At 37.0% G+C, this 27,235-nt stretch overlaps 1 protein-coding gene across 1 annotated transcript in view; it reads right to left on the reverse strand.

The window, feature by feature from the left end:
* Window positions 1-251: 251 nt before the first annotated feature.
* The window catches only part of nol10 (nucleolar protein 10), a 53,713-nt gene continuing 26,729 nt past the window's right edge, over window positions 252-27,235 (reverse strand). Inside the window, exons 15-21 of the mRNA XM_079832915.1 lie at window positions 19,812-19,891; window positions 19,614-19,712; window positions 17,672-17,758; window positions 17,369-17,533; window positions 14,762-15,075; window positions 9,127-9,229; window positions 252-690 (exon numbers count right to left, since the gene is read on the reverse strand). Coding sequence (XP_079689041.1) covers window positions 508-690; window positions 9,127-9,229; window positions 14,762-15,075; window positions 17,369-17,533; window positions 17,672-17,758; window positions 19,614-19,712; window positions 19,812-19,891 — 1,031 coding nt within the window. The 3' untranslated portion in view covers window positions 252-507. The remainder of the gene's footprint in view (window positions 691-9,126; window positions 9,230-14,761; window positions 15,076-17,368; window positions 17,534-17,671; window positions 17,759-19,613; window positions 19,713-19,811; window positions 19,892-27,235) is intronic.

Here is a 27,235-nt window from a genome sequence, read left to right on the forward strand (position 1 = left end):
TCATTATCACATGACCTACCAGCGTCAGTTGTGTCCCTTCACCTCCATTTATAAATTCATACATGAAAAACAGCACATTCAGTTTTGGTCTGCCACCATTGGCTAACTAGTTTTGTAGAGTAAAACCATGACAAATATAAAACTAGTATAAAAATTTTAAAGCATTTCAGAAATGATCAGCAGTAAAAGTGAACTGATGCTGTATGGGAATTCATTTGTGTGTGTAAATGTAAGAGAACAGGACAGGCAGATGTTGATAAAAATGTTTTATGGTACTTCACAAAACACAAGGCTCTGTTTAGGCTGTACTGAGAGATGTTGTGGAAAAAGAGAGGTCTGACACAGACACACACACACACGGATATACAGTCTCTTAATGTGAATCAGTGACGGCATCTGTGATGGAACGGTCTCAAACGTGATTCCTGCAGATGTCTGATCAGACACATTATAAGGCAGTATTAAAAGTCCCGTGTCAACATCTAGTGACTACGATCAGTCCTGAGTTTAAAATGGTCTCCTTCCTCTTCCTCTGCCACCGCCTCGTCCTCTTCCACCGCCTCTTCCTCTCCCGCCGCCTCGTCCTCTTCCTCCCCTGTGAGAATGTAAGTGTCCAGCCGCCCGTCTGATCTTCCTCCTCTCCTCATGATGGTCACGTTCAGCCTGCTGTTGATATCTCTGCCTCTCCGTCTGTGTAAGTATAAGACAAGAGTTAGCGGCGAAGCCAAAATGAACCACAACTTGTCAAAAAATAACTGTTTCAAGGTGCAGTCGTGGCCTAATGTTTAGAGAGTCAAACTGGTATCCTGAAGGTCACGGGTTTGTATGCACCTAACCCCCAATCGCTCCCTAGACAAGACAGCAAAATGGCTGCCCACTGTGCTCCGGGTGTGTGTCCACGGCAGTGTTGCCAAGTGTACTTCAACACTGTTGCAGCGGGCTGTTTTTCATGTCCGCGGGTTGAAGCGACCCTAATTATGTGATATTTAGCCCCGGCAGAGCAAATTTAAGCAGGCAACCCTACCAAAAAAACATATTTTACCCCCCAAGTGCGATTTTTACCAGAGAACCCCCTCCCTGAAACGCGATTGGGCTTGTTTTGGGCTAGTTTTGAGTAGCAATTGGGCGGGTTTTGTTTTGAAAACCTGGCAACCCTGGTCCACGGTTTCCTGTGTGTTCACTACTCACTGCTCCTAGGGTGTGTGGACTAACTTGGATGGGTTAAATGCAAAGGACAAATATGGGTTACCATACTTGGCCTTCACGTCACTTCACTTTTTATTTGACTCTTTGCAGCATTGAGTTATGATGAACTAAAAGCAGTGACACAATACACTTCTCCACTGTTCGGTTACACAACAATACCTCAGCTTAAAAAAAAAAAAAAAAAAAAAAGCCTATTTTCCCCTAACAGGCAACCTTTTCAAAAAAGATCAACGCAGCGTGACAAAACTCACTCGGCTGTAATCAGAATGTTTTTTTTTTTTTTCACGCTCTCCCTCCCTCTCAAGAGGCACTGGGACACTTGGTTCATTTCAGTGATTCATCAGCTTTCTTTAGTCATTCTTTGGTTTGTTCAGACAGTTCATGGAAAGAAACGGTTCAAAGAAATGTCCCAGCGTGGCATTTATAGTGAAATACAGTCTTTAAATAAGTGCTGCTGTCCATCAGTATATGTTCACGCTTTTCTAGTTTTGTAAGTAGCATTTAGTTATCAGTTCACGTTTAATGTGGTGAACTGGATAGAAAAACAACTAGTGCTTAAACTTGTCATAGAGTCCTAACAAATCGACCATCACAACAGTCAAGTGTATTAACTCTCCTTTACTGTTGCTTGGTTGAGACGGTCAAGAACAGATTATTTTTATTGACTATTAGGGGTGTAACGGTTCTCACTAAAAATCGAACCATATGGTTCTCCACCCGCGGTTCGGCACACTCTTGCACCGCATTAGGGCTGGGCGATATGGCTGAAAACTATCACGATATAAGTGTTTCATATCGGTCGATATCGATAATTATTTATATGTTTTATGACCCATTTAAAATAAGGACCAGGAGAAAAATCTTTTCCATTTAATCATTTTTATTTTAAACTTAACCTTCCTCTGATTATAATCCCCTCAGTTATAAAGGCAGAAATGTCAACACAACCATGGAAAACACTCAAATAGTTAAAATATAAACGCAAAATCACAATGAACACTTAATTATCTCTTAACATTAAAGTGCAGTGCCTCCGTTATTTCTTTGTAACTGTTACCGTTTAGATGCTTTGTCATAAGGCACTGATGCAGAGTAACATTACCTCTCCATGTAGTTTCAAAGGCTGAATCCGAAATCGCCCCCTATAGGGCATTATTTGAGGGGACAGCCATTTGTAGTGGTGTCCAAGACCATAGTGGACGTTATTGAGTGCACTCATTCTATCCCACTTTGCACCGCAAAAACAAGTGTATGGCCGATGTACACACAGCGACTGTCCGAATTCACTCACTTGTTTTCATTCACTCCTTCAAGTGAACTGTATCAGTGGACTAAAGTAGGGAATAGTGATTGAGGGTTTAGGGAGCGATTTCAGATTCAGTGAAAGAGTAAAGAATAGCACAAACAAACGAGGCGTGCGCGCTGTCAGCGGAGGCACGCACTGACCAGTCTTGGTGGGGACGACGGTCAGACTTATAAAATCCAAAAAACTGCCATACAGGCGAGCTGACTTGTTTTCCCGTTTTATCAACAATTTCCTCACTCGCTGCGGCGCTCATTTTCCACTCCACGCCGGTTCTGTTTACTGAAGAATTAATCCAACACGAGACAACGATATGGCGCAACCAAACATGACAGTTACCTGATTGGCTTGTTAACCAGTCATTCCCTACGTTGCTTGGTTACCACAGAGTGAGTGCCTTTGTTCATGCAACCAAACTTGCTCCGCAACCTCTGGTTTCTTCTGACGAAGAAAAAAAAATTATCGAACGCATTTTTTATTGATATCGATTACATGTCTATCGCGATACATATCGTTATCGTTTTATCGCCCAGCCCTACACCGCACCATCTCAAATCTGATGACGCATACGCAACTACACAAGCATGTATATATTTAAGAAAAAAATATTATTTTATATATAAAACAATTATATTTATTTATATTATAGATTATATAAATGTATATACATTATATACATGCAAATATTTCTTAAATATATACATGAATGTGTGTGTATTTATATATAAATAATAATTAACAGAGTACACACACATATATTATGTAAACACAAACTTTTATTTTGGATGCGATTTATCGCGATTAATCTTTTGACAGCCCTAATATATACATATACATATATACATATACATATACATATACATATACATATACATATACATATACATATACATATACATATATATATATATATATATATATATATATATATATATATATATATATAGGGTTTTTCCTGCATTGAATTTTTTTTGTCCTGCCAAAGCCTAATTTGATGAGCTATTGTGATTTATGAATGATGTAGAATATGCTGCGCTTGTGACTGAGTGACAGAGAGAACGATCAGAAAACTCCTCCCCCGCGCACACTCTCTGGGTCTTCAAAATAATCACTGTGTTAGCCATCTCATATTTCACATATCCAAATCAAAAGGTCGGAAGACCGAATCCATGTTGTACGTGGCACATTCGGACAATTTTTTCCTAGAATTACCGCTGGGTGTGAATTGCGCTCAAAAAACGTTGACTCTTCTCTGACCAGCTGACATAAAGCATACTTTCAATAAACGGGAAACAAATTATATTCAGTTATGAAGTGTTTTCGGTGTTGACATCTTTCGCGATGTTCTAACAGACGGGATTCGCACACAACGCGTCTGCTAATGTCCGATTTGCGACCTATATGACTCCTTTGAACCGAATAATTTTAACGACTGGTTAGAACAGTGTTTACCAACCGCGGTGCCGTCTGACGAGAGCAGGGGTGCCGTGTAAAAGTCCTTCAAATAATTCTCTGTAAACTTTGTTCAATGCATACGAGTGCTACCATATGTTCGAATATGACCAGTAATTTTCGCCGTCATCACCCGGGTTTAGTGCCAGAAGACGCGAATGAGAAGTCGCGCGCGCTGTGAGAAGATTTCTGTGCACTCATCCGAAAGCGCGCACACGTCTCTCAGCGCGCAAATATTGATTTCTCTTTCAAATCTTGCTCTTGAACGGACAAACTCACACAAAACGTATGTCAACATGTCCATCTTGATGAGTATTCTAGCAGACATAGTCTGAATATGCCTTAAGTAAACTTTATACAGTCAGAAAGGCGACGCATATCCATGCATTAGGTCTTAAAGGGGCAGTTTAATGTCTAACAACAAAAGACAAGGACATCACTCACTGCTCTTGATTTAAATGCTTTTGTAAGTTTAATAGGATTAATCTTTAATTTATACACTCAAATATGCAGTGTTCTTATTTTACATTTGCTCAATTTCTGTACCTGGAAACTACAGGGAGTGCAGAATTATTAGGCACGTTGATTTTCTGATTATATTTTTTTTCCAGGCACATTTGACCAATTCCAAACCACAGTAATCCTAATAACTACTATTAATTTAGTATTTAATAATGTATAAGTGATATATAATTGTTCATGAAGGCTGGAAATGAAAATCACCTTATATTCAGGTGTGCAGAATTATTAGGCATGTTTTCTTTTACAGATAAATTGAGCCAAAAAAGAGATTTAACTCAGACTGAAAAGTCAAAAAGTATTAAATGCCCATGAGAAGGATGCAATACTAATGCAATACTAGACATTGCAGTTAAGGCATGACCATTGGACAGTGAAATGCTCGTTGGGTCAGCAGGATCTGACAAAAACAGGTGGTGAAGAAAAGACACCTGTTAACTGCAAAAGAATTAAGAATTAAGGTGAAGAATTAAGGGTGAAACCATCAGGAACCCTTTAGTCTCCAGCGCCACCATTTTCCAAAGCTGCAACCTACCAGGAGTCTCCAGAAGTGCAAGGTGTCAGGATCTCAGAGACTTCAGTTAGGTAAAGAATCCTAAAAAATGACCCCCACTAGATAAGAATCACAAGCTGAAGTGTTGTAAAATACATGAAGAAGGTTTTTTTATAGGCTTTATGGACAGATAGGTTGAGAATGACGCTTGAAGGACCAGCACCACATCCTCTAGTACCACTGTTTGAAGAATTCATCTTCCAGAATCTGGCAGTACGTTTTGGGAGTTCATTTTAGTCCATCCTGAAGTCCGTTTTGCAGAGATGGACTAAAAATGAACTCCCAAAACGTACTGCCAGATTCTGGAAGATGAATTCTTCAAACAGTGGTACTAGAGGATGTGGTGCTGGTCCTTCAAGAGTCACTCTCAACCTATCTGTCCATAAAGCCTATAAAAAAACCTTCTTCATGTATTTTACAACACTTCAGCTTATGATTCTTATCTAGTGGGGGTCATTTTTTAGGATTCTTTACCTAACTGAAGTCTCTGAGATCCTGACACCTTGCACTTCTGGAGACTCCTGGTAGGTTGCAGCTTTGGAAAATGGTGGCGCTGGAGACTAAAGGGTTCCTGATGGTTTCACCCTTAATTCTTCACCTTAATTCTTAATTCTTTTGCAGTTAACAGGTGTCTTTTCTTCACCACCTGTTTTTGTCAGATCCTGCTGACCCAACGAGCATTTCACTGTCCAATGGTCATGCCTTAACTGCAATGTCTAGTATTGCATTAGTATTGCATCCTTCTCATGGGCATTTAATACTTTTTGACTTTTCAGTCTGAGTTAAATCTCTTTTTTGGCTCAATTTATCTGTAAAAGAAAACATGCCTAATAATTCTGCACACCTGAATATAAGGTGATTTTCATTTCCAGCCTTCATGAACAATTATATATCACTTATACATTATTAAATACTAAATCAATAGTAGTTATTAGGATTACTGTGGTTTGGAATTGGTCAAATGTGCCTGGAAAAAAAAATATGATCAGAAAATCAATGTGCCTAATAATTCTGCACTCCCTGTAATGTTAGACCTGGCTGAAAAACCTGAAAAGCATAGTTTATTTTATTAGTATCTTTGCTCAATAGTATTTATTTTTGCTGCTGCTTGTATTTAAATTATTTGTTCTTATTATTTTCTTTATTTTTATTTGACAGTAGTCCTTTTTTCCCTGAACATAGCAAATACTGACCCGTACCGAAACCGTGATACAAACCGAACCATGAGCAATCTGTACCGTTACACCCCTAGCATAAAGTATGCAGACATTTTCAAAGGGTGCCATGACTGAAAAAAGGTTGGGAAACACTGGGATAGAACAACTGATCTGTCCAACACTGAACTAACAAATCAGTTTATTAATTTACTCAGAACGCATGCATCTGAAATGAGAACACAAGTGTGCTTACCCAATTTAACAAGAGTGGATAGTAAGAATTATTTTTAATTATCAATAGCATTTCAGCTTATTTCTGTTGACAATGTGTAGAAAAATAAATAGCCTACAATCATTTAGACTGGAGTGAGGTGAAACCAGAACAAAGTTGTTATTATTAGCTAGCTGATGATATGATTATATACCAAAACAATTATCTGTAAATAGTGTAAAAAATGAGGAACAAAAGAAACCAACATCGATGTATCATATATTATGTATGATCTGTATGTATGTGAGATATCAAAATAAGATGATCAAAAGTACTAGCATTTTTTAAATGTATTGTCAGTAATGCGCTCGCAGATCACGTGTGTGTGTGTGTGTCAACCACCACCGAAGACCATTTTTGACCCAGGAAAAACCCTATTTATATATATATATATATAGGTCTTCGGTGGTGGTTGACAAGTGTGTGTGTGTGTGTGTGTGTGTGTGTATGTATGTATGTGTATATATATGGTGGTTGACAAGTGTGTGTGTGTGTGTGTGTGTGTGTGTGTGTGTGTGTGTGTGTGTGTGTGTGTGTGTGTGTGTGTGTGTGTGTGTGTGTGTGTGTGTGTGTGTGTGTGTGTGTGTGTGTGTGTGTGTGTGTGTGTGTGTATATATATATATATATATATATATATATATATATATATATATATATATATATATATATGTGTGTGTGTGTGTGTGTGTGTGTATATATATATATATATATATATATATATATATATATATATATATATATATATATATATATATGTGTGTGTGTGTATATATATATATACTTTCCTGTAGCTCAAACAGTAGAGCATGGCGCTAGCAACGCCAAGGTCATGGGTTCAATTCCCAGGGAAAGCAAGAACTGACAAAATGTAAAATGTCTACCTTGAATGCAATGTAAGTCGCTTTGGGTAAAAGCGTCTGCCAAATGCATAAATGTAAATATATATATATATATGTGTGTGTGTGTGTGTGTGTGTGTGTGTGTGTGTGTGTGTGTGTGTGTGTGTGTGTGTGTGTGTGTGTATGTATGTATGTATGTATGTATGTATGTATGTATATATATGTATGTGTGTATGTGTATGTGTATGTGTATGTGTATGTGTATGTGTATGTGTATGTGTATGTGTATGTGTATGTGTATGTGTATGTGTATGTGTACACACACACACACACACACACACACACACACACACACACACACACACACACACACACACACACACACACACACACACACACACACACACACACACACACACACACACACACACACACACACACACACACACACACACACACACACACACACACACACACACACACACACACACACACACACACACACACACACACACACACACACACACACACACACACACACACACACACACACACACACACACACACACACACACACACACACACACACACACACACACACACACACACACACACACACACACACACACACACACACACACACACACACACACACACACACACACACACATATATATTCAGCATCATTACTACAGTCTTCAGTGTCACATGATCCGTCAGAAATCATTCTGATATGATGATTTGATGCTCAAGAAACATTTTTGCTGAAACCGTGATATACTTTTCTGAAGATTCTTTGAAGAATAGAAAGTTCAAAACAAATCTCACTGTCATTTTTTATCAATTTAATGCATCCTTGCTGAATAAAAGAATTCATTATTTAAAAAAAAAACAATTGTTCTGACCCCAAACTTTGAACAGTAATGTGTTTTAACTGTGTAATATCACATTGAGAGCTAGAGCAGGTGGTGTAGATAATCACTGAACAATTACAGAAAGCTATTACATGACTTCAGAAGAGCTGGATTATATAGTGCATGAGTCACATGGACTACTTTCTTTTAAATGGTGCTTCACAGTCTGTGCTCACCATCATTCTATGGAAAAGATCTGTGTGAAGATACTTTTTTGATGTTCAATTGGGAAATCTATTAGCATGCGAGCGAACAGTTAAGCATAACTCCTTTATTCATTCCTTTGATGCAAAGAACATTCATGTATACGTTTAGATTTAGGAAGGATAAGATGACCTCAAACTATCCAGTTACTAAAATATTTCCAGGAACGTCCAAAGCAGCAGCTAAGTGACTTGACTGAATGATGTGTACAAGAGGAGTATGGGAATTAAATGGGCGTGCGAGCGGTGAAAGGACAGAAAACAACGGTGAGAATTTCAGGTCATACTGAAGCCATTCTTCAGTCTTTGATGTGAGTCAGCGGAAATATGAGCAGGGAATGAGTCTGACCCAGTTTTAACACACTATCACCTTCATTTAAACAAAGAGGGAGAGGTGAAGATAGAGGAAGAGCGAGAAATAAACATATGACTAGGGCCGGGTTAAGCGAAAAGGTGTTTAGATGGCTTATGTAATAGTTTGAATACATCAGTCATGTGTTTTTACTCAGCTAGAAATTTCTAGGATTACAACATCACACCTGCGAGCTTATTATAGAACAGTCGTGTGTACGATGGCCAACATTAACACACATTCGATGTTCTGAAGCTCGGCTGATCTGGATGAAACATCAGCAGAGTTCGAACGAGTGGAATGAAGATTCAGTCTGCACAGGTGGCAGATGGGATAGGTTGCCATCATCATGCTTACCTTCTTGAGAGTGAAAGTGAGCTGTTTGCTTCCGACTGCTGCGTCGCTGAGGTTTAGCATCCCCGATCTCTCCTCCCGCTGCAGTCGCTCTTCCAGAGATGTCCTGTGGCAAACATAGTGTTCAAGTTTCATCTCACAGTGATTGAGCAAAAGACATAAAAATGACCAACAAATAATGAATAACTCAAGGGCACAACGGGGCTAAAAGCGCTCTGGGTAAGAGGCACATTTGATTTTGTTCTCTAAATCACTAGATGGCACAATATTTAAATGTAGGGCTGTCACTAACGTTTATTTTGGTAATCGTCCAATTAATTTGGCGATAAATCAGATATTTTTTGTGTTAATTAAAATAGACCCAAGCCTTTAAAATGACTTATTATATATGTATTTTAACAATGAGGCAATAATATTTGGTTCAAATAAAGCATCAAATGCAAGTAATCATATGGTTTTATAGAACAACACTATCAAAATGCATAATATACATAATATAAACAATCATCTTGTGTATATTATGTATAATAACAAATGCGTGCAGAGAGCGCCTGGTGATTGTTGTTACACATTAAAGCAGATCAAATCCTGGTTTAAAATTGGCCAAACGATATTTAAATAAAATGTTGACTTGATCTTTAATTATTTGTCAACTTCTTTACGATAAAAATGCCATTGTAATTTCTTGAACAAGAATACACGGACATTAGAGATTGAACGTTATGGGTTTTCTATAACCGATGCCGATATTTAGAGTTCAGGGTCATATGTGCTGCCGATTTTTAGGGCTGATATCTTGAAGTTTTCCCCTTCATTTGCATGCTAAAATGTCACAATAATAATAATGTGTATGCACAACATTTCTAAACTTGACTTCATTTATTGAACACTGACTTGAACCATCTCTCAAATCTTAATTTTGTGCACTTCACAGTATTAAAATAAAATATTTATCCAAAAGTTAACCAAACAAATTAATAAACTGACGAAGTATTAATTCCCATTCTATGAAATGCATCTATACACTTTATCTCATTTGCATAGCAATGTGTTTTTGGGACAATATGTAACGTAAAAAGATGTGTAAAATGGGAATAATAAAAAAATAAATATTTTCATAAGAATATCCAGACTTAAAACTGTGTATGTTGTCAGAGAAATTCACTAAAATAAATGCCCTCTACAGAGGTAACACCTCTATTCTGGGTCTCAGGAGGATATTTCTGTCTCGTGCAGAGTGAATCCAGCATTTATATTTAGATGTCACTTCCGAAGAAGCAGTTGGGCGTCGGTCTTCTTAGCAGCATGAAAATCAATAGTTTTATTCAATGGATTTTCTAGACTGTATAGCCTCGAGTGTCGCGAGCCTGCATTAACTCAGCACTGAATAAAAACTCTGATCGCGTTGAAGAGATCTGGCTACATTACTCACTGCCAGAGGTGTAAAAAGTACTCAAAAATGTTACTCAAGTGAAAGTACAAGTACTGAGTGAAAACTTTACTCAATTAAAAGTATCTGGCCAGAATCATACTTGAGTAAAAGTAAAAAGTACCATACTAAAATTGTACTTGAATACTAAAAAAGTAAAAGTAACAGCAAGAATGAAAACTACAGAGATTCTTGTTTAAGCTTTTAATCTCTAAAAACATGAAGTGAATGAACCACATACAAGGTTTTACCCTGCTTTAGAACCGTTTTTATTTAATTGTATTTAATTATCAAACTATAAGACTACTACCTATGCCAGTATGCAACATCCTACTCAAAGATGTAAAACCTCAGATTTAACTTAAAGGAACACTCCACTTTTTTTGAAAATAGGCTCATTCCTAGAGATAAACAGTTGAGTTTTACAGTTTTCAAATCCATTCAGCCGATCTCCGGGTCTGGCGTTAGCACTTTTAGCATAGCTTATATATATATTTTTCCTGTTTAAAACTTAACTCTTCTGTAGTTACATTGTGTACTAAGTGAAAAAAATTGAATTATGATTTTCGAGGCCGATATGGCTAGGAACTATAATCTGCGTAATAATCTGTACCATGGGTGCAGCGGCGCAACGAGAATACACAGTGCCTGATAATAGTCTAACTTCCGTCAACATAACCAATGTGACAACCTGCTTGCACAGAGAGCGTGCTGGTGACTATTTTCCCCACGCTGTGTAATATCATTGCGCTGCTGCACCCATAGTGCGGCACAAAGCTCCTTGATTATTACGCAGGAATGAGAGTATAGTTCTTAGCCATATCGGCCTAGAAAATCTCAACTTTTCATTTTCCGTCAGTGTAACTACAGAAGAGTCAAGTTTTAAATAGGAAAAATAATCGAAACTCTTTGATAAATTTTGAGCGAGATGCTAACGGTCTAATCAGATTCAATGATCTATGCTAAGCTATGCTAAAAGTGCCCCAGACCCGGAGATCGGCTGTTGGATTCAAAAACGGCAAAACTCAACTGTTTCACTTTAGGGGAGTTGGAAAATGAGCCTATTTACAAAAATAGTGGAGTGTTCCTTTAAGCAGAAGCTGATCTCATTGGCAGAATAAACAACATTTAAATTAAACTGCTCAATTCAATTGGTTTGGTAATAGCAAGGGAAAATAGAACGATGTGATCTCCAAAAAAGAAGTACTTTTTGACTGTAAATAAAATTGTAAGGAGTAAAAAGTACTTTTTTTTCTTAAAAAAAATGTAATTAAGTAAAAGTAAAAGTATTGATTTTTAATTGTACTCAAGTAAAGAAAAAATAATACTTAAGTACAGTAATCAAGTAAAATTACTCAAGTACTTTACACCTCTGCTCACCGCTGCAAAAACACGTTGTAAATAGATGGCGCTCACATTTGGTGCTCTCCAGAGCGCCAACACGAATGTGCAAATCTGCGCAATCTGTTTCGCCAGTATATTATTACAGTATCAAATGAGGGTGCTTTTGCTTGCGTTTGAGGGTGCTTAGCCTTGTTTATACTTTCGCCTGTCTCCGCAGCGCGAGCCTCCGCTGACTGCGCGCGCTCCTCCCCAAACGGACGAGGCGTTTATACTTGACGCGCTCGCCGTTGTGCTATTCTTTGAAACGACAGAGGGCGACTCGGTGTAATTGTTCTATAAACCATCAGGAAAAAGCGTCAAGAAGAAGTGAGCTAATGTACACAGGTGATGATATTTATTTTAGTACACTTCACCGAAAACCACACTACAAAAGAATTGTGTAAAACTCAGTAAACCTTGATATTACTTGTGACATGAGAACAAAATATATGCACACATGTACAACTAAATTAACGATCTCTTAAATATTTCTTAAATTTCACTAACATTTTAATTTAGTTTAGTGAATTTTTTTTTTTAAACATGGATCGTTATTTAAAAGGGCTTATTTCTGCTTTTGTAGGCTCATTTTGTAAATATAAGCACATAGTTCGTATGTGCAAACTGGGTGCCGGTGTGATGAGACGTCATGCTCGGCTGGATTCACCTAGAATTCGTTCATCTTCGGATGCGGAATCGCACGCGCTGTTACAAAAAATGCGCTGCACACCGCCAGGCGAAATGGGGTCTTGCGCAACCGCCAACTCCGCGTTGATGTCATTCCGGACGCTTCCACCGCACCAATAACACGGGGCTGCCCGCAGATGTGCCTGACTTTAAATCGGCGCTACTAAACATGGATATCGCCCGATGCCGATAAATTACAAATATCGGTCGACCTCTAGTGGACATCATAACATGCAAACTCAGAGCAAGGGTTTAGACTTATTTTGAAATTGGAATGAACAGTTTGCATATTTAGAAACATACTGATGTATTCTGCTGTGTTGGTGTAGGTTTATTAATGATTTCTAATGAAATGGCGCACATTGCGTTCCCAGATGAATGTAATAAGCAACTATTTTATTTAATGTTGACTTTAATGTCAAAACCCTGCTAGGATAAATGTAAATGGTTAACTATGTAAAACCAAGCCCGGGGAGCATTAGACGATTGTCTAACACTTTAAAAATCATTAGGAGTTTCAGAAGGACATGCTCTATGTGTGGCATGCTCATTTATATGTGGCCCTCAGTCAACATGTGTTACCTGTCAATAAACCACCCACTGAGTGTCAAACAAGGTTAGGACAGGCTGACATTACTGACGGAGTGCTAGTATAGTTGTTTTAATAGTTTCATTACAGCATGTACACATTTATCTTTGTTTGTCTTAGAAGTAGTAACTAAAAATGTACCATTTTAACTCTATTTAACTTTATTTTGGCTTTGTTTATTGTGAGAGTCTCGTTTTGCGAGATCAGTATTGTGAATCTAACTCAATCGTGACATTAGCGTATTGATACACCCCTTATAAATCAAAGTGTTTCCAATCGATATATATATATATATAAAAAAAAAGATATTTTTGACAACACTAGTCCCTTCTACTTGTGCAACCCATCTTTACAGATTAACTATTTTGCCCTTTTACAAAGTCTTGGTTTTGTTTTTGGGATCTACTAGAATAGGTTTTCATGCCTGAATGTTCAAAAACACATTATTTCCCCCATATTCTCCATTGTATTCTACCCATATTATCCAACAATAATAATTTTTTACATTTATATAGCGCTTTTTTAGACACTCAAAGAGCTTTACATATAGAAGGGGTGAATCTCCTCAACCAGGACCACCTGGATGATGCGACGGCAGCCATATTGCGCCAGAACGCCCACCACACACCAGCTGATTGGTGGAGAGGAGATGAAGCCAATCGTATATATACATGGGGATGATTAGGAGGCCATGATGGACAAGCCAATGGGCAAATTTGGCCATGATGCCGGGGTTACACCCCTACTCTTTATCGAAAGGACATCCCATGGGATTTTCAATGACCACAGAGAGTCAGGACCTCGGTTTAACGTCTCATCTGAAGGATGGTAACGCTCTGTTTAGTTCCTGTCTCTATGAAGCCCCTCCTTCTGAAAAGTACACTGTGCTCTGGTTGGTCGGCTGAAGCAGTGTGTTGAGATTGGTTAAGAGCTTTGAGCGTGTTTGGGAAATGTCCCGTCCCTTACCATAACCACCAGTTTCAACACACTACTAACTCACTTAACAGACCCCTTTATTCTGCATATGAATTATTTAAATGAGGAATATTGTGATGTGTTTGAAAACTCAAGCCTACAATGGAGGCGTTTCAGGAGTTCAGAAACACTGACACTGATATAGAGAAGAACTCCCGCTGGAGGGACTCAAACAGCATCATTACACAGTAAAGAAAGATGAACCTGTGAAAAAGCATGATAGGTGCTTTTTAAGTCCAAGGTTCACGTCATTTTCTAAAGTTTGGTGCTATAAATTTGGGGACACTAAATTTTTCAACTAAACATCGAAATACATCTAAATAATAAACTAAATTAACCATTTAAACTAAATTACTGATCAAATTATTGATCTAAAGCCCACACTGTCACTGTATGATACTTGAAATTTTTCCAGAATGGCTATACAGCTGAATAAAATTATGCTGCATTATTTTCCTGTTTAACACTGTAAAGCTGCTTTGAAACAATCTACATTGTTAAAAGCGCTATATAAATAAAGTTGACTTGACTTGATAAATGGCTTTAAAATGCATCTATGAGAACAGGAAACTTACTTCAGCATCTTCTGCTTGTGGGAAACGTCACTGAAGCTGCGAAACTCCTCTCCTGCTTTGATCTGGTAGAATCGGGGCCGGCTCTGAGGCTCCTGCTGGAGCTTCCCGACTGGATCAGAGCTCTGTAAGCTGGTCTCGCGGTCCTGTTGCCTCCTCTCTTTCCTCTGGATGAAGCTGCGCTCTCGCTCCTCCGCCCGCATAAGACGCCGCTGCTCCCTCACTTCCTCCACCCAACCCTTATCGTCATCATCAGAGCTCTCCTCTTCCTCTGAGCTGCCACGGCCTTCCACCTCCTTCTCCTCCTCGTCCCCATCCTAAAAAGTGAGACAGTGAGTTTGAGAGAATGTCAATGAGCAAACTAGATGTTGCACTACTTGTTATATTATTATTTTCCACAAATCAGAAGACTAAAGCTCTGTTCCTCAACTACACCAGTGTTGTTTTACGATCCCTGAGAAACTACTGCAGTTTTATTAATATTTTGTATTTGCCTTTTCATTTTAGTCGACTTTTTATTTTGAACAACACAACTTTAGAAATGCTGTTGTGTGTTTCAGGGTTATTATCACTTAATAAACCAAAACTCAAAATATAAAAGGGTGTGGTACGGGGGCTGGGGTTGGGGGGGTATAATGCCATTTCATGCACTCTGACTTATTTACACTGTTAAAGAGTCGATTCTCATAATAAACTAGGGCTGGTCCGAATACCATTTTTTGAGCTTTGAAGCTTTGGTAGAAATCAACACAGAATATTCGAAGCTTTGGAGGGAGGAGGCTGAACATATTCTTCTCTCTAATAAAGGCAGGAATCTCGAGAAGTGGCGCGCGTAGTGATACAAAACACACAGGTCTAGTGTTCATTTTGTCACCTATTTTTAATTTAGTCTTAGCCAAATGTCCTTGTTAGTTTTAATCATATTTAGTCATTCAGATATCTTTTTTTGTTAGTCAAGTTTTAGTCGACTAAAAGTCACGTAATTTTAGTCTAGTTTTAGTCAAAGGAAAACTCAATATATTTTGTGGCAAAATAAGTTACATAAAATACATATAACCTGCATAATGTATGTGCCACAACACCACAGCTAACTGGATGATTTACAGCGTAGATGCCTAAAATCAGCATTAGCTTATGAGACGATGGGCACAAATATTGATTTCGATCTTGATTCAGAATGAATTCATATGTATATAGCCTACTGTACATAAGGAAAAATAAGTTTGCCTTTTAGCACTATTTTAAACTTTTTTGGGGTTATATTATATTTGCTTGCATTCTTTACGATTCACTATTATTAACATTTTAAAATTTCACAAATAAGTAAGCAGTTATGATCTGCAATACTTTTTTGAGCATCTAGACTACATGTATATTTATTAAAGAGCCATACAGGCACCAGTAATGGCATTACAAGAGAAACTTTTTATTGTTTCTGCCACAAAATGGCTCTAATTTGCCTCTTTGCATTGGAATTCTCTATTTTAACCTTGATTAATACACTAATTGTAATAAAATATTTTTCTTAATATTTGTATTATTTATAAGTGGTCATTAATGGACCATAAGTATTACACAAATAGTAGTATTTAGTACCAAAAGACCTCCTCCAAATATTCAATAAATATTATTGAACTAAAATATAGGCTATTTATTTAAAAAAATTGTTAAGATGTATGGTCACATTTGACCACCAATGAGTATAAGTGTGATTTCATTAGTGAGGAATACCTGAGGGCTAAATACAAGAAAAACATTAACATTAATGTTAACAATGTTGCATCTCCACCACCACTCTCCATAATAAAATGATACTGTAAATGTGGCTGACGTAATTAATGCACACTATGCTGTAGGCTACTCTGTTTACAAAAAAAAACAAAAATTGATGCAAACACCTGTGTAGTGAAGCTGTTGTGTAACTTACGCGGCTTAAGCCATTCAAATGTATTGACACAGCGCTAGAAGTATTGAGAGCTCCGTGAACCACGTGACCAACCGCACCGCCGCGAGATGACAGGAGGAGAATGAGAGAGACCTGTAGCCTACTCGAGCAGCAGCGCAAACTCTTTCAGAATATTTTGAACAGCTGAATATTCATCTCATGATGAAAAAGTAGAGACGGTTGTAGACAAGGAAGAAGAGAGATTTTATCTTAGTTTTTATTTTATGCAAAACATTTTAGTCTCGTCCTTTTTCGTCAACAATAATGCATGTTAATTTAGTCTTAGTCAGTGTTTTTGGACATTGGTGCAGTCTCGTCATCGTCTCGTCTTCGTCATGGAAAAAATGGTCGTTGACGAACATATTTAGTCTTGTCTCGTCTGACGAAATTAACACTACACAGGTCTGAATGTCATTGACACCTAGGATGACTTGAGGGTGAGTAAATCATGGGCTAATTTTAATTTTTTGGGTGAACTAACCCTTTAAAATACTATTCATGTATTTTTTTTTCCCACTGTGATTGTCTTCTCTACGCTGGATAATGATCTTATATCTTATAAGGCAGCATTATGACGCCTACCTTTTAAAACACATTATTTGGGAGTCATTATGTTTTGGAAAAGAGCTGTTGAAAGTGCTGAATAAAGTCATGATGTTGTGTACCTGTTCCTCTTGAACAAGCTGGCTGAGTTTCTTCCTCCTCTTTTCTCCCACTTGAGACACGATGGGGTTCAGCAGCCGGAACTCCTCGCTCTGCTCATCCACCTGATAATCAGGATTCTCGAACATCACCTTGAAACGGTCGTCCATCAGGAGACTTTCTACAGCCTTGGAAAGACAAAAAGATGATAGGAAATTTAGAAACAGAGTGTGTGCGTGTGTGAGAGAGACAAAAGATTTAAAAGACTTGACTAAAATGTCTGGAATATTTCTAAAGTCCATCAGTGTGAAAGAAACGTTGCTCACATTGCTCTTTTTCTTCTTCTTCTTGGCTGGAAGCTCACTTTCCTCCATGAGTTTCATGGCCAGGTTCTTATTGACCTTTGGCAGCTTCTGTTTAGAGATAAGACAAAGAATGACAGTCAAAGCATTGCCGATAACAGACTCGGAGGAATTAGAAACGTTACATTCACTCAAACTAGGGCTCTATGATTTCAAGGATGAGGATTCCAATCATAAAAAAATTGAATTTACAGTATAGCACGGAATGTCACGTAATTTGGCTCATTTTGGATGAATAAATCAAAAGTAGGGCTGTACAACTTAATGAAATTGTAATATGAAAGTGTCTGTTAATATTAAAACGCAAAAAGACTATTGCTGTTGAAAAATGAAATCTGCACGTCTGTGTGCGAGCGAGCGGCACAGTCTCGTCTACTTCATATACATACATATAACTTACAAGGAATTGTTACATTTTGATTACATAAAATAATTAAATTGTTAATATTTTATGCCTAAATTTGATTACAACCATTTTAGCTAATATATTTTTATTCATTCATAAATCCAAAACAACAGATAACACATAACTCCTGAAAATGTAAACATTACATAGAGCCCTATTATTTAAAAAAAGAAAAAGAAAAGATTTTCTTTTTTGTGAAATCTTAAATTGTAAAAGTTCTATGAATTGATTAGATGTTCTTCATGATTATTATCGGTTTTGGATTCGGCCGAATATGGGGCTTTTTGACGGGGGTTCGGTTTCTGCCGAACCTTCACATTTTTTTCCACCGAACCGTAGGCTTGCACTACGTGCTGGTCGACGTAATGACGCCGCCGTGGATTATGGGAAGGTGCCTACTATGGACCGTTCGAATGTGAAAATGGAACTCGTGAACAGAGAACGTGTTGTTTGGCATCACTTTCAGTCAAAAGAAGGCAATTCAAGTCGAGCTACATGTTCAATTTGCAATAACGATTTGTTTTGTGGTGGCAAGGACCCTAAACAATAGCCGCTGTTAAAACATTTGCATATGAAACATCCGAAATACGAGTTGTGCATGAGAGAATCTACAGACAGCAGCCAAAATGCAGCAACTTCAGGTACAACAAAGGACGGACAGTCATCCTGGCATAATGTTGCCTATTCTTATTTCTTTTTTTACAGTTAAAATAAAATAAAATAAAAAATACACTGCTGTGGACGTTGTTTACTTCATTAATGGGTTTACTGTGATAATGGAAAGAGGATGGAGTAGGATTCGGTATTCGGATAAACCCCAAAAATATGTATTCAGTGCATCCCTAGTTAAAACACAGAATTTAGAAAAAAAAATACAACATATTTCATAGAGTCCTAAATGCTAAATAAGTTGATACATTTTTGTTAAATTGTACAAGTTTTATGATTTCAATTAATTAGACAAGCTTTTTGATTACTAAAATAATTTTAACCATTCAAATGTAATCCAGAAAACTTAAAAATGTTAAAAGAAATACAGAAAAAATACAGAAATTGAAAAAAATGTAATACATTTCATAACCCCAGCTAACTATTTCTGAAAATTTGTATTTTTTTCTAAAGAAAAAAAGTGTTTAGTGAGTTTCTGGATTACACTTTATTTTAAGGTGTCCTTTTTCATAGTTCCTAGAACTAATGGCGGAAGTACTCGGTTTTTGGCGTGTTCGCACCGCAGGATCTAGGAACGATTTTAGTTACATTTAAGAACTGAGTAATATTAATAAACATGTATTTACTATAGGGTCAGGAATAGGTTTGTTTTAGGGTTAGATGCATGTAGTTATGCATAATTTATTAACTACGTGTTACAAGGACACTGTAAATTAAAGTCTTCCCTTTTCTGTAACAAGCTTTCTTTCAGCCAATCCTTTCATCTGCCACGTTCACTCATAGCTCAGAAAAGCACACAGTCAAACATGCAGACAGGGCAACAAGCGTTACCTTGAGCTGGACTCTCTGAGTTCTCGACTCCTCGATCTTCTGTCGGATTTTGTCCTTACGGTACTCTTCATAGGCAAACGGGTTCGCCATGGTCTTTACCTACAGAAGTGCACAGCAATCAAACACGTATCATCATTTAACCATTTTAAAGACGTCTTTTAAAGAACCTGCAAAAAACAATCTGACAAAAATCTGCACCTTGTGGTAGAGCCTGATGTCCATGAAGAAGCCGTGCATGTAGGCCCGGAGAAGAGCCGAACCAATCAGATGCGTCAGACCTTCGAGGGGGGGAAAACAAGCACAGTGTCAAGAACTCATCCAATTACAAAGAACACTTTACACATATATCATAAGCTGCTCAGTTGGTCCCAATCAACTATTTTTCTTGGCTTGGATACTTAAGCCAGATGTAATGCACAAATATCAAAGTAATATAAACTACCAGAAGTGGACAAAAGATATTGATCAAAATGAAGACGTATTAAGCCACTTTGCGTTGGTTTGTGGTTAGTGGAACATTAGTTAATGTGATGATCTACAGTTGTGGTTCCTCTGCTTTCTGTGTAAAGTTCAGTTGTGGTCAGAATTATTGCCCCCCTGGTAAATATGATCAAAGATGGCTGTAAAAATAAATCTGCATTGTTTATCCTTTTGATCTTTCATTCAAAACATTCGGGGGGGAAAAAAACATTATGAAAAATGTTTTTCTCCAAATCACGTTGGCCATAATTATTGGCACCCTTTTATTAAATACTTTTTTCAACCTCTATTTCCTAAGATAACAGCTCTGAGTCTTCTCCTATCATGCCAGATGAGTTTAGAGACCAGAGATCATTCCTACATACAGAATCTCTCCAGATCCTTCAAATTCCCAGCTCTTCTCTTCAGGTCATCACTCATTCTCTATAGGGTTCAGGTCAGGGGACTGGGATGGCCGTGGCAGAAGCTTTTTGTGCTCAGGGACAGATTTTTGTGTTGATTTTGATGTTTGTTTTGGATCATTGTCCTGATGGAAGATCCAACCACATCCCATTATAAGATTTCTAGCAGAGGCCGTCAGATTTTGATTTTTTTTTCTGTTGGTATTTGCTAGAATCCATGATGCCATGAATCTGAACAAGATGTCCAGGACCTCCAGCAACAATAAAGAGCCAGCCGTATATTTAACCGTGACTTTTTATCCCTGTTTGCATCAAACCCATCTGGTGTCTTTTTATAGTTTCATCTGACCACAGAACCAGGTCCCATCTGAAGGTCCAGTCATGTCTGACAGCTGAATATACTGGAGTTTTTTTCTGGATGAACGAGGACGATTTTTGGGAACCCCTCCTAAACAAAATGTGGTGATGTAGGGGTTGTTTGATCATTTTTTTGTGTCTTTCTGACCCCCGATACTCAACCAATCTCTGCGATTCTCCATCTGTGATCTTGGAGAGTCTTTGTCCACTCAAAATCTCCTCCTTTCATGCATTAGGATGATATAGACACGTCCTCTTCCAGGCAGATTCATAACATCTTTAGTTGATTGGAACTTCTTAGTTATTGCCCTGATGGTGGGAATGGGGATTTTCAATGCTTTAACTGTTTTCCTACAGCCACTTTCCATTTTGTGAATCTCACCAATCTTTTGCTGAACATCAGAACTATATTCTGTGGTTTTACTCATTGATGAGGGAATTTGGCCTTTGTGTTTCCTCATATTTATACTGCTGTGGAACAGGAGGTCATGACTGGACTGGAATTTTCATGTTCTTCAGAGATACTTTACTCATAAAAGATTCTAGGGGTGCCAATAATTGTGGCCATGTTTTGGAGAAAACCTTTATTTCATTTGATTTACCCCCCACTTTCAACTATTTTGCTTCAATGAAAGGTTCGATTTTTGCCAATTTTTTCAATGAAAGAAAGATCAAAAGGATAAACAATGCAGATTTATTTTTTACAGCCATGTTTGATTTAATTGATAATATTACTGAATGTTAAGTATCTTTTAAACGCTGATTGAGCAAAGCAAGAGGCGACAATGGCAAGGAACCCAAACTCATCAGGTAACAGAAGGAGAGGAAAAAAGGTATACTTATACAGAGTGCAAAAACATTTTGGAGCTGTAAGCATGCACAAGTTTATGTGCAGTATAATCTCCTACACCACGATCACCCCCTAAACCCCTCAGAGACGCTCGTGAGCTTTGAGCACCCTGAAACCACTGCCATATACAACAGCTTGTTTCTCCTGCTTATACTGCATTTTCATTGTTTTCATTGATTTAAAATGGCAAGGTTCAAAGAAGACATTCTAAAACATTTCAAGAATTCAGCTGAGCTTTATCTGTATTGAGCAGGGTCGAGCTATTCTATAGATTATGATATCAGCAAAGAGGCTGATGCTCAACAATTACACTACTACTGATAAAACACATCAGTGAAAACTAAAAACATGCAGTGTCTGACCAGATTCCTGACCCACAGCACCTCTGCAGCAAACATGTCTCTCTGACGCAGTGCAAAATTTCCATGATGGTCTATTTTTATTTCCATTTCATGTCAAAACATGAAACCTCTTGATTTTACTTCTATGCAGCTCAAAGGTAAACCTTTAGCAGATCAGCTGAGCTATTTTTCCCTATTCAAAATAGATTGGCTAACCTCGGCGTTAAGGACAAAAAGTACCAATAATAATAATAATAATATGCTTTCCAAACATTAACGGAAGTCTTAAGTGTTTGGAACGACATGAGGGTGAGAAAATGATGACAGAATTTAGTAACACTTTAAAAAGCTCCATTAAGCCACCTTGGAATTATAAGGTTCTATCTGCATTCTGAGCGGGTTTGAGAAATTGAGCCTCAAAATGTTTGCATTCCATATAGCAAAAATTATATGGGGAACAAAGACCCTAAATGACAGAGACCCTAAATGTATTCGTAATTGCATAATATCAAAATCCTCTCAAATTTGAAAATGGGGATTTTTGGAACAGGTCAAAAGCAGAACCTTCTAGTTAAAAAAATAAAAAATTCCACATGGAATCTATCTTGCAAAACACAAACAGTTTACTTATAATTTGCTGTATAACATAAAATACGTTTTAACAATGTTAATTTTATGCTTTCTTGACATCTATATTACATTTTAGGACGAATAATTATTTTCAATTATTGTTCAAGATAAGCATAAAAGGCAGTGCTAAATATTTTGTCTCCTGTAATACATCTGACCAGGACTTTATTCCACAGAAAGTGGAATCGTATGGATCTAAAAGTTTGTAGACAAACTTTGATGTTGGCTTGAGAAAGCCTAGAAAGAAAGTTAAGTATTTGATAGATTAGATGATGATAGATAGATAGATAGATAGATAGATAGATAGATAGATAGATAGATAGATAGATAGATAGATAGATAGATAGATAGATAGATAGATAGATAGATAGATAGATAGATAGATAGATAGATAGATAGATAGATAGATAGATAGATAGATAGATAGATAGATAGATAGATAGATAGATAGATAGATAGATAGATAGATAGATAGATAGATAGATAGATAGATAGATAGATAGATAGATAGATAGATAGATAGATAGATAGATAGATAGATAGATAGATAGATAGATAGATAGATAGATAGATAGATAGATAGATAGATAGATAGATAGATAGATAGATAGATAGATAGATAGATAGATAGATAGATAGATAGATAGATAGATAGATAGATAGATAGATAGATAGATAGATAGATAGATAGATAGATAGATAGATAGATAGATAGATAGATAGATAGATAGATAGATAGATAGATAGATAGATAGATAGATAGATAGATAGATAGATAGATAGATAGATAGATAGATAGATAGATAGATAGATAGATAGATAGATAGATAGATAGATAGATAGATAGATAGATAGATAGATAGATAGATAGATAGATAGATAGATAGATAGATAGATAGATAGATAGATAGATAGATAGATAGACTAGATCATAATAGAAGGACAGATAGATAGATAGATAGATAGATAGATAGATAGATAGATAGATAGATAGATAGATAGATAGATAGATAGATAGATAGATAGATAGATAGATAGATAGATAGATAGATAGATAGATAGATAGAAAGCAAGGCTGGACATTAACACTTGTCCGCTTGTCTGGGACAAGTAGTTTTATTTATAGTTTATTCTGTTAAAATTTTTCTGAACTGTTTTAATGGTTAAGTTCAATTTGACTGATTTTCATTCATCTTCAGAACACAAATGAAGATATTTTTAATGAAATGGAAAGGAATTTCTGTCCCTCCATTGACAGTCTAAGCAACACCGACTTTGACGCTTCAGAAAGTTCATAAAGAGATCGCCAAACGAATCCATACGAATCAAGCGGTTTATGCCAAATCGTCAGAAGAGACCCGATCGCTTTATATGATGAAGGAAAATCTTACGGGCATTAGGGTGAGAATTTTCATTTTTGTGTGAATGATACCTCTAAGTGTTCTGACCTAATTTCGATTTATTCATTCAAAATTTGACAAATTCCATGACATTCCGCATTATACAGAAAATTAAATTTTTATGAATGGATTCGGCAATTCCGTCCATGTTTTCAGCATTGCAGAAATCATAGGGCCCTGATTTAATTCCATGATACTGAATTTAAGACTTTCTGATCAAATTTAAGACATTTTTAAGGCCTTAAAGGAACACGCCAACTTTCAGACACTTAATCTTATTCACCGTATCCCCCAGGGTTAGAAAAGTCCATACTAGGAATGCCACAATTCTCAATATAACATTGAACCATTCGGTACGGCATTCATGGTTCAATACGCGCTTGTGAATTGCGTTTTTTTCGGTTTTGCATTTAATTAACTATTTTTTTTACAAATTCTATAATTTGCCTCCATCCCAATATACTGAACAACGCGACATACATTCACATCATCACAGGTCAGTGGTAGAGTTATACTCACCGAACACTATAGTTATTCACAATCACGAAAGTTCATTATTTGCATGTTTTTTAGCCTTCATTCGAGTGCATATGCACTGTTTTAACATGCGCTTCTCCGAGCGCGCACACTAAACGCAGGTCAAACACGTGATTACTGGACTAAGTAGTCGTCTTACTGCGCTAATACCGTCAAATACACACAAGGTTAACAAACACTGTCGGTTATGTCTAAAGTGAAAGTAAAATTGGCGTGTCTCTGTATATTAGACGCTTGCAAGTCTTAAAATGACAGCAGCACCGCCTATAGTGAACACGCTGTCCTTAAAGGGACAGTTCACCTCTAAAATGATGTCCTTATTTACTCACTCTAATGTTGTTCCAAACCTGTATTCATTTCTCGATGACAGAATTTTCATTTTTGAGTGAAATATCCCTTTAATGTTAATACAACAACAAAAAGACAAAGAGAAAATCACTCACTGCTCTTGACTAAAGAACTTTAATACAGTAGTTTTAATAAGAATCAATGTATATTTTATAGTGAAGTTGATTTTGATTTTATAATGTAGTGTTTTACTTTTACATTTATTCATTAAATTTCATACTTAAATGCTGCTGTACAGCTCTGAGCTGCCAGTATAAATCTTTATATATATTTATTTTATATTATACAATACACTAGGAATGTGTACAAGGGTTTTTTTTTAAAGTAAAGTTTTAAGTTTAAGTATGGTTTTTCAATTCTTTTAAGTAAAATAAAGAAAGAGTATTGTAATAAAAAATAGTGTTTTCTCCTTAACCTCTTGCTGTTCCTGTCGCCTAAGAATAGAATAGCAAAAAACTGATGTGACAAGCCATCAGAACCAAACCGAACTGAAAACCGTGGTTAAAAACCGAGGTATGTATTGAACCGTGGACTAACTGTATTGTTGCATTCCTAGTCCATACATAACATTCTCATCTCCGTGCCTGCCATAACTCTGTCTGACGCACCCACCGCTAGCCTAGCTTAGCACAAAGACTTGAGGTAAACGGCTCCAGCTAGCCTACTGCTCAATACGTGACAAAATAACGCCAACATTTTCCTATTTACATGTGATATGTATGGATTATCTAACTCTGGGGGATACGGTGAATAAGCTAAAGTCCCAAAAAGTCAGCATGTTCCTTTAAATTGTGGAAGGTCAATTTAAGACCAGCAGAAACCCTGCACTCTCAGAAAAAAAGGTACAAAAGTTGTCACTGGGACAGCACCATTTCAAAAGGTACACTTTTATTCCTTAATATGTGCACTTTAGGTACTAATATGTACCTTTAATGGCTTAGTTCATCCAAATTGTTTTTTAAATTTGGTCATCTTTTACTCACTTTCAAGTTGTTCCAAACCTGTATGAGTTTCTTTCTTCCGGTGAACACAAAATATGATATTTTGAAGAATATGGATAACCAAATAGTCGACAAGGCCCCATTAACTTCCATAATATGGAAGAAAAAAAAAATACTACGGAAGTCAGTGAGGACAGAATTTTCAGGTGAACTATCTATATTATCTTAAAGGTACCAATATCCACCCTTTAGGTACAAAAGTGTACCTTTTGAAAAGGGTCAGCCCCAGTGACAGCTTTTGTACCTGTTTTCTGAGAGTGTGAATGTTAACTAACATATTTTATTGTGAACTAAACCTTTAACATGATTAATAAATGCAGCTCATACTTTACTTTAACTAATGCTAATGTATGCAAACTTATTGAGTAACATCTTATTTGTTCAGGAGGAGGAGGCGTAACGCAACTATCGGATCTCATGTGCATCGAGATGTGTTAGATTCTTGCATTTTATCTGTCAAAATGATAAACAGCATTTGAACTGCTTTATCAATGTTTTCAAAATTTGGCAAATGAGGGGAAAGTTTCAGTTCATACAACTTTTTCCTGTGACGCTGCACAAGATAGTGGTGTCACGGCCAAAAAAAACGCTAACTAGACTTTCTCCCCTGTTATATAATCCTGACATTCTGCAAGCCTGCTGAAGCGCCTGGCCCTCCACATCACAACCCCCGACCACATCATATGATCCGCTTTCTGCTGACGGCAGCATTCCTGAGCTGTTTCCCATCATCGACCCACTGAACTGGCTCTTATAACCGCGGTAGGCCTGACTCCATCCAGTGAAGCAACTAACGTATCTGACATTTGTCTGAGACGGACTTTCGCAACTTCTGGAATGTTCTCATAGTAAATACTTTTGCAGACGCACCCCACGCTTTGCTCTATTCAAATGTATTATGACACGCTATATCGTGTCATAACTTGCTCTTCAGTGATAAAACTATAACTAGGTCTGGACTGAATCTGAAGCTGCATAATTCCAGATTTCCTCTTCATCTGAACACACACAGCCAGTGTAGCTTCAGATGAAGAGGAAATCTGGAATTATGGAAATCTGGAAACCACTCACTTGCATGAAATGGTGTACTGCGATTACAATTGAATAAATAATGCTATGAGATTAATATTTTAAAAATAATACTTTGAATTTTTAAATATGAAATTATTTTAAGAAAATAAATTATACTCTAAATATGAAACTAAAACCACCAGTAAGTGGTGGCAAGTCGCTGTCTTAAGTCGTTGAATCATTCACTAGAAATCTAGGCGCACCCT

This window comes from Gobio gobio, assembly GCF_949357685.1.
Source record: "Gobio gobio genome assembly, chromosome: 13".
In the NCBI taxonomy this organism is placed as follows: domain Eukaryota; kingdom Metazoa; phylum Chordata; class Actinopteri; order Cypriniformes; family Gobionidae; genus Gobio; species Gobio gobio.